The following is a 12,625-nucleotide window of genomic DNA, read 5'->3' as shown; positions in this document are numbered from 1 at the left end:
TTTCTAAGCTTGTAGTGCTCCACGGCACTTTTTCTTTGCTCACAACAGATCACCTGAAACATGTTTGAAAAAGGTTTTGTCAGCGGGGAAATACTGAGTGAATCATTCAGTTTACTAAAACGACTCATCTGTTATAATTTACAGTATTAAGAGAGATTACAATGTTTCTGATATCAACCCAACTACCCACAGTATTTGTCACTCGACTCATTTCGGTGACTGTGGTCATATCCCCCATTGGCTGCCCCAATGGTGACGAATATCACTAATTAGGTTCGCCCACCTAAAGTGATAACAACAGTAGTAATGTGCACAATACCCCACATACCGGCTGTAATTTGGTGATTACATAAACTTAATCACTGTAATTATAACTCTGAAAACAATTTGGAGTATTGTAAAACAGTTTGATAAAAAGAGAATGACTCACATTGCAGATTTAACGAGCAGAGTATAAGCCTACTGATTAGCCTTGATTAACCTAATTTAAATAACAATGCACACACAAACGGGTTAGTAACTAATACAGCAGTTACGACAATTCACGAGATTAAACCCTCACAACGACTAATAAGGTGCAATACTTAACAATTCAACGGATTCACAACGAATGACAGAGTATAGTCCGAGTTCGAACAGCACTCAAACATTCAAGTCGAAATCACGATGAATAACAAAGTATAAACTCAATTTCAGCAGCACTTAAACAATCTTTGGATAGTTACAATCGATCGGACGTTGAATCGTAATAGCGATCGAGTTATTACCCTGATAGCGGCAGCGATTCGAGAATCGTGTGTGTTTGTGTAGTATACAGGCGATATCTCCGTGTGTAATTTGAATTTTAACGTCGTTTTTGTGCCAAAATTCGATTGCCAACCCCCTCTATTTATACACGAATTTTGACCCTGGTCGCGTGACGCGAGGGGTACCCCTATGGGCGTCGCGTGACGCGAGGGGTCACTCTACTCCATAGGGTAGCCTTTTGTGCATGTAGCTTTGCTGAGTTGACAGATTCTTAACATTCGAATTCGACAGATAGTTATTAAGATAATCGTAACTAGGGTTTTACCGCCCTGAGTTTTAGGGGCCCTGATCCTGATTCTGATGATTCTGAAAATTTTAGGGTTTATGCAGAATTACTTGGGTTTCTCAATTAGGGTTTTCTTAAGAGACAATTAACATACTAAGTAATGTTTTTAGTGAGAGTTGTTACATTACTAGTGTTCTTAGTAAGCCTAGTTATCGTTTAAAGTGTGATTAGTTTTTTAAAAACTTCATTCTTAAAGAATATGGATCTTTACAACTTGTATTTATATTTTCTAAAAATGTTTCTTTGTGAAATCTTCTTGTTACACAAGTGTTTCTACACTTGTTTACCCATCAAAATTGAGGTTTGTTTATGTAAGAACCAAAATTAAATAAAACTTATATTTTTAACTTGGTTTCTTTAGAAATCATCCATAAAATTTCTAGATCTACAAGTATCACAACTTACTTTGATCATCATTTTACATGAAAAACAATTTATACTTCAAGTTCATGATTTACATAAGGATGATCTATTGATTTCTTAACATAATCATCCTCTTATCTTGTTAAATCATGTTTTTAATCATGATCTAGCAAGATCATATTATGATCTACATCATTTACACAAGCAAACAACAATCATCAAGTATAACAACACATAAATAACATGATTTCTTCATGATTTCCTATAATTTTAAGCTTATGTTCATGTTCATGTTTCATCTTCTTGTTTCTTAGTGTTCTTCTTGATAATCATCTTGTATTATCTTTTAACCACTTAAAAGAGAAGTAAACTAGCAAGATCATGGTGCTTACCACTAGCACAAGGCTAGGGATGATCAAGAGGAGAAAACAAGTGGATAAAAGCAAACGATGAAGGTCCTTCAACTTCCGAAAGCTCCAAGCTCCTTAAACAAGCTTCTTGCACCTTTGTATATATGTGGATTGAATGGAGATTGTTGAATGATGGTGGTAGGGTGGTGGATGATTGTGGCTGTAGGTAAGAGGGAGAGGGAGGATGTGAGTTTTTGTGAAGAAGTATGAAGGTTATGAACTTATGATCATTCTTATAACATGCCATCATTTATAACCTAATGTATAATGTGTTATAAAAGGGGAGACAAGGTTCACTAAAATGACAACATAAAATCAAGATATAATCTTAGTGTGGGGCCCTTGTTGGCTGTCCATAGGTGGGGGGGGGGGGGGTAGTAGACTAGGTTCTAACTAGTTTAGTTACAATCTAGTTTGAATCCAAGTATTAGTTACATGTTTTAGTTATTAGATATTTTTAGGAGGTGTTATGGTATTCGGGGACCATAACTAGCTTGGTAATGTTAAAACAGTGCTTCTAGTGTAAATTTGATGTTTCGGGTAGTGTCCGGTTGTTCGGTTGGTTACTGGTTCGTTAAAGTGCTAAACTTTGAAGTTTAGTGTGCTTTATGTATCTTTTTGTGACACTTTTGATTCCCGACACTTAGGAAAGAATTCAGGACCATTTTACCATTTTTCTGCATAATATTAGTGTGTTAATTTGCTGATTTTTGCTAAATTTAGCACCTTGGGTGAGTTTAGGCACTTTCCGGCACCTAAACTATCACTAGGAAGGCAATTTTATGATCCTTACTTTCCTACACACTATATACTAGTGTAGTACTTAGTTTCTAGCTCCTTCTGTGTCTCAATGCACTATCTGTCTATGTGCTGAGTTCTGTCAGCATTTTCCTGATTTATCAGATAACTATGCTAACTGTACTTAATGCATCATTTAAGGCAATACAGCTTTCATGCAATATTGGTATGACATTAAACAATGTATGATGCACATGTATGTATAAGGCAGTAATCAGAAAGCAGTTAATTGTAATTCAGCACAGTCATTAAGGACTAATCATGATTAATTAATTGTACGGATACCTGGATTTTTGACAGTTGTCACATTATCAACTTTTATCTTTACCCTTTCTTAGCCCTTAAGTTTAGGAAATGCAATTTTTAACCACTTAACTTTTTATGAACTTTTGTCACACCCTGTTGTTTCCACGTATTATCGGTGGGCCCGGTGGGGAGTATCGTGACGTAGTTGATATCATCATGGTCAATAATCGGAGTTTAATGCACAGCGGAAGTCTTAAAATAATAATACAAACCGATTTGAAAGTATAATAAAATATTACACAACGGTTGTAAAGTAGATCCACAGGCGGATCAAAACAAAAGAAATATTGTTCAAGAGACTTAAAGTGATAAAAGCTTGCAAGACTCTTTATTTAAATCACTTAGGAGTTTCCAGCCCATTACGCGTAGTACCTGCACTTAACCTTTTTGGAAAATACGTCAGTTTACACTGGTAAATGCAATTAACTGACTCTTTTTTAAAAGTGTTTATGAAAATGATTTAAATGCACAAGGCACAAATATTATTTTATAACTTGGGACAATTATTTAAATAATCTTGTATACAGATTTATATGTTTGTCTTACGTTCAGGATCCGGGATAGAAGCCGGAACAAGATTAATAGACACACCACATAATATAAACCCATGACGAGTTATCCTCAACAGGCGGGTATATCTTTTTACATATGCACTGTCAGGTGTATGCCTACTATAACACCTCGTAAAAACACGACCAATATAATGAAGACATGTGTCATGGACTTTAAACGTGTAAGGATTTGATTATGAGGGACTAAAGTTGCCAAACAATGTAAATATGTGAATAAAGGGATCCAAAGTGTCAACATGCCATTCTTGTGCCTCCGATTGACCTCACACGACGTTCGTATTCTTTAACAAATAAATTATCGAACATTGGAAGTCATTTGTGTTAAAAATAAGGATCTTACGAAACATAGGGGTTAAAAGTGTCAACATGTTAAAGTAACCTCTGAGTGACCTTTTGACGATCCCAAAAACATTGTACTAATTGTATATTGTGATCTCATGAATGTCGGATATTAATTTTGTGGAGTTTTGAAGAAAACAAGACTTTTCGGGTGATCGTACGACTAACCGGGAGCTTAATGGAGTTAGCTAAATGATCTAAGGCCCTTAAAAGTTAACTATGGGGGTCCTAAGTGCAATAAATAGAACTTAAATAAAGTTTAAATGGACCAGGGACTGAAATTGCAAAGTTGCAAAGGTTTTTACCGGATCAGAAGGTCTACGCGGCCCGCGTAGACTCCTTGAGGAGCTTATGCGGCCCGCGTCCGACTGCCAGATGCAGAAAAATAGGACATGTGCATGTATAGCAGGTTGCACCGCCTTTGTATGGTGGTTTTCGAATGCAGGTACTGAACCAGTGGTATTTCATGCATAGGGGACACCTGGGATGATCAGGAATCACTTGTAGACTTTGGTGGAATGATCTTGTGAGATTTAAAATCCTATATAAGGAGTTCTTGTTTGCTAGTTCATGGCACATTCTCAAAAATCATTCTCAACTCATCTCTGGAACTTCCTGGAGTTCAAGCAAGCATTGTTAAGTTCCTAATTCGTGCTAAGAGCCTTTGTAAGCATTCTTAGCTTCTCTAGTTCAAGTTTCATTAGCTTAATGACCAAAAGTCAAAGCCGTCGTAATTAAGCTTTGACTTAGTGATTAATCACTAATGGTCCAGTCATTTTTCGAATTGAAAGTGGCTATGAGTTGGTAATTATGTGGGTAATAAGTCCTTAAAAGGGCACCCCCCTGATTATCACTCTAACTTGGTCAATTGTCGGGTCAAACTTAATATTAAAAAGTCAACAGAAAGCTATTTTGCAAATAAATTAATAACTAGTAATGTAGAAGCTATGAAACCTGTTTTAACACTAAAATAACTTGGTAAATAATGTAAGAATATGTCTAAGCATGTTCAACCCGACAATTCTGAGTTTAGGCTCGGTTCGGAACCGAAAGTCGCAAAAGAAGACTTTCGCTTTGACTTTCAGTTCTGACCCGATTTAGTTTGTTTTAGATATGCCTTAAGGTTTCTTTAGGACCATATTATAAGTTAGTAAAACCCTCTGAGTTTATACTACATGGTTCCTTAATTATCCGATTCATTTGCATGTTTCCGTTAATTGCTTAAATATTGACCATTATGCCCTTTTGACATTAAAACGAGATTTTTGAAAATGTGAGAGGACAAAAACCTTTATTGCTAATTTATAAACTTGTCCTAAAAATTTGACATCAGTTTGAGGTCTAAATTAGGAGTTATGCTCAATATCGTAATTTGAAAGCTTTTTATTAAGAGTGAATTGCAAGTTTTGTCCTTTATCTTTAAGCTATTTTGCAAGTTTTGTCCTTTATGTTTAAATTTGACGAGTTTTGTCCTTTATGTTTAAAAATCAAGCACGTTTTACCCTTTGGGCCTTAAAAATCAAGCACGTTTTGTCCTTTATGTTTAAAAATCAAGCACGTTTTGTCCTTTATGTTTAAAAAATCAAGCACGTTTTGTCCTTAAAAATCAAGCACGTTTTGCCCCAAAGGGTAAAACGTGCTTGATTTTCAAACATAAAGGACAAAACTCGTCAAATTTAAACATAAAGGACAAAACTTGCAAAATGGCCTAAAGATAAAGGACAAAACTTGCAATTCACTCTTTTATTAATTAAACGGCATTTTTAGCATAAAGCTTATTTAAACCCAAATTTCGACACCAAACTTTTTACCCACTGATGTAATATAATATTTTGGGATTTTTGAAGATTTTTATTTATTTTTAAACTGATCATAACATAGGGTTCTTGCTTTGACTTGGTAATTGACGGTTATACCCTTTTTGCTAATAAAATGAGTTTTACATAACATTTTGATGCCAAACCTTTTGCTACTGATTTTATATGTTAAATAAAATATTTTAAGCCTTCTGGACTGATAAAAATCTCAGCTTTCCTTATATAACCTGAAAATCGCTTAAAACCGACTTTTTACGCGTTTTAAACGCATAGTATGGATTAAAACTATTTTTGTCATATAAGACTTAATACCTACTGATGTTTTTAGTAAATTTTTATACTTTAACAGTAAGTAAAAGTTTTGAACTCAGATTTCCAAATTTGACCTTTAAAGCTTATGTGAAATGACCAAAATGCCCCTACGGTACATAGTTTGGTTATAAATGGTAAATTTCACATATATGCAATACCCTACTGATATGACTTGCAAAAATAAATATTTTTACTGATCATTTCAGACCAGAACCTCAGATTAATATTTAATCTGTTTTATAACCTTAAAATGACCAAAATACCCCTTCGGGGCATAAATTGGTTTTAAATCCGATTTGGGCATAATGGAAGGTATCCTACTGATATCACAACACATTTTAAGCATATTAACTTAGGGAACCTGTACATGACTCATTTGGTTACCCGTTATGCATTTTCACGTTCGGTACGTTTTATGTGACTAGTTTGCATAAATTGACCGAAACGGGTCAAACCTTATCATTTTTACCTCAAAATCCAGAACGAGTTTAGTTTACCCATATTATACAAGTCTTCATACTTGTCGGGTCTAAACCACATTCAAATCCGGTCTTCGCTTAATGTTGCGTTTTGAACCGTATATCTTCCTTTAAAACTAACCGGTCTAAGTTTAAACTTAAGTAAGACCCGTTAGGAATCTAATAGGTTATTAAAAACCTTTGTTCTAGATTCAGGAGCCCAGTAAAAGATATTTGCACTTGCTGATTGTATACGGCTGGGATAAATTTGTATAACTTGCTCAGGTAAATACTTTTAACTTATTTTTCCCTTATATGGGCTTGGGGTACAGTATATAAAATACTGCTTGGTCGGGTATTGAATCTTTAATCGTATGAAGGTTAAATCATTGAGATAACCCGTTTAAACTGTATTGTTTGTTTTAAACCTTTGGGGGGTTAATGACCACGTCCTGGATATCCTCGGCTTATTCAATTGAAAAGGCCACGACTTAAGCACGGGGTGTAGGCATACACCTGCCGATGCGTATGTAAAAATAATGTACCCGCCTGTTCGAGAATAACTCGCCATGGGATATATTATGTGGTGTGTCTATTAATCTTTAATCCGGTATTCAGCCCGGGCTACTGAACGTATTACGAACATGTAATTCTTTTACAAGTTTATTTTTAAATGATTATCCCAAGTTATAAAAGATTATTTGTGCCTTGTGCATTTAAATCAATTTTCTTAAAACATTTTCAAAAAGTGTCAGTTAATTGTATTTACCAGTGTAAACTGACGTATTTCCCAAAATGTTAAGTGTAGGTACTAGGCGGAATAGGCTGGCTACTCCTGAGTGAATTAAATAATGATTTATGCAAGCTTTATCACTTTAAAAATCTGTTGAACAATATTTTCCTTTGTTTTGATCCGCCTGTGGATCCTTTTACATTCCGTTGTAATACTCATGTTACTTTCATTCGGTTTGTAATATTATTACTTTTAGACTTCCACTGTGCATTAAACTGTGATTGTTGACTATGATGATATTAACTACGTCACGATACTCCCCACCGGGCCCACCGATAATACGTGCAAATATCGGGGTGTGACACCTACACCCCGTGCTTAAGTCGTGGCCATTTCAATGAATGAGCCGAGGATATCCAGGATATGGTCATTAACCCCCCAAAGGCTTAGATCAAACAAAACAGATTAAAACGGGTTATCTCTATGGTTTGACCACTAATCGATTAAAGATTCAATACCCGACCAAGCAGTATTATTAAATACCGTATCCCAAGCCCGTATTAGGGAAAATAAGTTAAAAGTATTTACCTAAGCTAAAATATAAATTTAATCTCAGCCGTATATCAAATCAGCAAGTACAGTAGCTTTTACCAGGCTCCTAATCTGGAATGAAGGTTTTAATAACCTATTAGATTCCTAACGGGTCTTATTTAAGTTACAACTTAGACAGGTTAGTTTTAAAGAAAGGTATACGGATCAAAACGCAAGATTAAGCGAAGACCAGATTAGAATTTTATTTAGATCCAACAAGTATGAAGACTGGTCCAAAACCTTCTGTGAAAATATTTATTTTATGTGGTTATAACAGCGACATATCATACATATGTGTGTTTAATCGCTTATGGCCAAACTATGCACCGTAGGGGCATTTTGGTCATTTTACATATGCTTAAAGGGTCAAATTTGGAAATCTGAGTTCAAGACTTAAGCTTACTTTAAACTATAAAAAATTATTTTTAAAAATCAGTAGGTAATAAGTCTTAAGCGTTAAATATGATTTTAAACCATATTATGCGCTTAATAGGCGTAAAAGTCGGTATTTGACGATATTTGAAATTTTTATAAAATTTTGAAGTCCTTATCAGTTTCTGAAGCTTAAAATATTTTATTTACCATATGAAATCAGTAGGAAAAGGTTTGGTATCAAAATGTTATGTAAAACTCATTTTATCAATGAAAAGGGCAATTTCGTCAATACCGAATTTACACTAGAACTCCATAATATGATCAGTATAAAATTTGACAAAAATTTCCAAAAGTCCCTAAATATTATATTATAACAGTGGGTAGCAAGTTTGGTGTCAAAATTTGGGTTTAAACATGATTTATGCGAACAATGCCATTTAATTAATAAAAAGCTTCCAATTTACGATATCTTGCATAACTCCTAATTTAGACCAGAAACTGATGTCAAACTTTTAGAACATACTTATAAATCAGTAATAAAGGTTTTTGTCCTCTCACATTTTCAAAAATCTCATTTTTATATCAAAAGGGCATAATGGTCAACTTTTAAGCATTTAACGGAAACATGCAAATGATTCAGATTTCAAGGGAACCATATAGTACAATCTCATAGGGTTATACTAACATGTAATATGGTCCTAAAGGAACCCTAAGGCATATCTAAACTAAGCTAATTCGGGTCAGAACTGAAAGTCAAAGCAAAAGTCTACTTTTGCGACTGAAAGTCAAAGCAAAAGTCTACAATCTCTAGAAGTCCAGGAGGCTCCAGAGAAGTGTTTGAGAGTAAAATTTCAAGTGTGTGCAAGAACAAGTGAAAGCAAGGCTCTTATATAGGAAGTTAGAGGTTCTAGGATCATTGCATTTGTCCCTATGTTGTTTTCAGATGTTCCCAAGTGTCCCTAGTGCATGAAAAACCATTTGCTCAGACCCTGGTATCGAAATCAGCCATGCAATGGCGGTGGAACAGGCTGCAACATGCAGTTGTCCCTTTTTTTGCTCGCTGGCACTTCTGTCGCGGCCCGTGTAGACTTCCTCTAAGGTCTACGCGGCCCGCGAAGACCTGTAAATCCGGTAAAAAGTTTGCTGTTTTTGCATTTTCTGTCCCTGGTCCATAATAAGTTTAAATAACTTCCATTTATTGCACTATTGACCCTCATAGTTAAGTAACAAGTGTCTTGGGTCACATTTTAACTCCGTTAAGCTCCCGGTTAGTTGTAAGATCACCTGAAAAGTCTTGTTTTCATCGAAACTCCATGAGATTACTATCCAATATTCTTGAGGGCAAAATATACAAATATTACAATACTTTTGGGTTCGTTAAAAGGTCACTTAGAGGTAACTTTTAACATGTTGACACTTTTAACCCCTACGCTTTGTAAAATCCTCATTTTAATCACAAACGACTTTCTATGTTCGACAATTATTCATTAAAGAATACGAACGTCGTGTGAGGTCAATCAAGGGCACAAGATTGGCATGTTGACACTTTGGATCCTTTTACTCACATATTTGCATTGCTTGACAATTTTCGTCCCTCGGAATCAATTCCTTACACGTTTAAAGTCCATGACACGTGTCTTTATTATATTGGACGTGATTTTGCGAGGTGTTACAACTTTGTAAATGCCACTTTGACCCCCTCGAGAGTTTTTGGCTTGACGATATAAATTCAAGTTAGTCGGGTCGCGTATAATACGTTATGATTGTACGATATAAATTCGATTTACGTTACGTTTTGATCCAATCGCAATGCAACTATAGGATACATTGGGTTCAATCGGATACGTCAAAACGTGCGTTTTCATATGGTTAACGCATCACATAACGGTTGGACTAGTCCGTTCGATATTTGCTAAGTACTCGCGCCGCAACACGCGCGGGTCTTGTTACTAGTTAGTTATAAAATGAACATGCATTTGCGATACAAGTGCAAATTTGGTTGACGATCCACCCATTTTAAACCAATATACATTGAAAACTCATATAGAGATATTTTGATGCATGCTAGGAGGTTTGTTGGATAGCCCACTCAAGCGATATTCGAGATGGAAGCAGGAGGGTGATGAAACTATATTAATTTATGGACATGAAGATGTACCTGTAAATGATGAAGATACTTTAATGAAAGCAGTTGCAAACCAGCCTGTATCTGTTGCCATTGATGCTGGAGGTTCTGATTTACAGTTTTACTCACAGGTGATTCGAAACTTATATAAATTAAATCCTGAACCATGATTCAAAAACCGAGATTAGCGGTTTTTACACGATTTAACAGGGAGTTTTTACCGAAAAGTGTGGAACGGAGTTGAATCATGGTGTACCAATGGTCGGCTATGATACGAGTGAAACTAGACTCAAGTACTGGATAATGAAGAACTAGTGGGGAGGCGAATGGGGTGATAATGGATACATATGAATGCAACGTGGCGTTCCTGATAAGAATGAGCTCTGTGGCATAGCAATGGAAGCTTCTTATCCTGTTAAGAGCTCTCATACAAACCTTTATGGATCACCATTGACCAAGGATGAACTCTAGAATAAGTGAATAACCAAACTCATATCAGCTTATGTAGTGTTTGAATTTGTTATCCAATCTCAAATCGCTACTCATTAGGAACACCATCATGTTTTGAATATCCTTGTTATATTATTTCCATACGATTTTTCTTACCAACACACAACAAGATATAAAAAAATGAATACAAGTGCTAGGTAAAGATCCTAAATTTTGATAAGTCTAGAAAATTTATGTCTTGTTGATAGGTTCGTACAAGAGTTTGAATATAGAATAACTGATTAAAGGAATAACTACACGAGTAAAGATTATCTATCACGAATATTTTACTATTTTATAAATTTTACAATTACATAAGAGAATAAATATTTCACGAAATTCTTACCATTTTCATTTAAGTCATTAAACATACGAGTGATATAATTTAGTGATTTCCTATAAACTCTTGATAGATATGAACGAACTAAACGAATAATGCATAGACCCCAACTAGTTGTTTACTTTTCCGTCGCCGGAGTGTTACCGGAGCTTGCCCGTCGACATAGCGTGTGAGGTCCCGAATCTCCCCCGGTAGGTTCGGTCTGCACCTTGCTTTCTATCTTGACCTTGCATCTCCTCCACTCGGCCATTTTCCTTTCTTTTCCGAGCACGTGGTTAAACCTTCTCTACCCTCTCTTCCCACAGTGGTTTCTGGATCTCTTCGGGGCTTAGCGGGTCTGATATTGGTCGCGGCTATCTGAGTATAGTTGAGCTAGATCGATTCGAATCCCATTAACACCCTTAGGGTCAAGGTGCCATTGTTTCGTTTGTTATTTTTGAGGTGTTAGAGGAGCTTTTTCTGTTCTGTTGGTTGTGTTGGAATCAAAATGGCGATGCCGGAAGACGGTGGGGAAGAACGAGATTATGGTGGTCCGTGGCATGATGTTCACAACCGGAAGAACAACCGAAGTAGGGGAGATGGTGTGGAATGGACCTTCTTAGTGCAAAATATCTCGGATAAAGTAACAAGAAATATCATGTGGAGGGCATTCCGACCGTTTGGGTTTGTATCGGATGTTTACGTGGCACGGAAAAGAGACTCCAGAGGCAGGTGTTTTGGATTTGTACGTTACATTGGCGTGGTGAATATGAAAGAAACACTGATGTCAATGAATACTGTTAGGATGTTTGATATGAAGGTTATAGTCTCGTTGGCTAAGTATGACAAAGAGCACAAGAAGATAACCTATTCCCCAGACGTGATGGGTCGATGTGAATGGAGGACGAAAAATGGGCAACAGAGCAACAAGAACAACTCGGGAGTTTATAGGAATGCAGAATGCCCCCAAAACCCTGAACAGTCAGCTGATCAAGAGCCTAAACAGGCATCGGGTATTCACGAGGGTAGGTCATTTGCTGACTTGTTTAAAGGGAAACCTGTGGAAGAATGTCATGGGAGTAAAGTTATTACTGTACAAGGGAAAGGTTCATTATATCCCCTCCATTGTATTGGGAGGTCAGTAATCGGGTATGCCAAAGAAGTCATGTCACTAAGGAAAATGAAACAGGCAATGGAGGATGAAGGTATGACGGAAGTGGGATTATCGTTCGCTGGTGGTGTGACCTTTTTGTTAACTTTCAGGGATAAAGTAATGGCCAATACGTGCATGGATCTATACGTCAGTTTTTTCAAGAAAATGTTCTCAAAATACCACTTATGGTTGGGGGAGGATGTCCCTTTTAGCAGGATGGTGACCCTCAACATCATTGGTGTACCGTTCATAATCCGAGATAATACTCTGTTTGATAACATAGGGGGTTTGTTTGGGGAAGTAGTAGGAAAATCGTCGTTTTCGTGGCAAAATGAGGATAACTCCCTGGCATCGGTTAAGGTAATTACGTCC

General features: G+C 36.2%; 1 protein-coding gene across 1 annotated transcript in view; it reads left to right on the top strand.

Annotated features, from left to right (window-relative positions):
* Positions 1–10,607, top strand: part of LOC118485570 (vignain-like) — a 56,156-nt gene extending 45,549 nt beyond the window's left edge. The window contains exons 4-5 of the mRNA XM_035981799.1: positions 10,236–10,423; positions 10,503–10,607. Coding sequence (XP_035837692.1) covers positions 10,236–10,423; positions 10,503–10,607 — 293 coding nt within the window. The remainder of the gene's footprint in view (positions 1–10,235; positions 10,424–10,502) is intronic.
* Positions 10,608–12,625: the final 2,018 nt, after the last annotated feature.

Source organism: Helianthus annuus, chromosome 13 (genome assembly GCF_002127325.2).
Source record: "Helianthus annuus cultivar XRQ/B chromosome 13, HanXRQr2.0-SUNRISE, whole genome shotgun sequence".
NCBI lineage: Eukaryota > Viridiplantae > Streptophyta > Magnoliopsida > Asterales > Asteraceae > Helianthus > Helianthus annuus.
The sequence above is the reverse complement of the archived record's forward strand: the minus strand, read 5'-3'. Positions and strand labels throughout refer to the sequence as shown.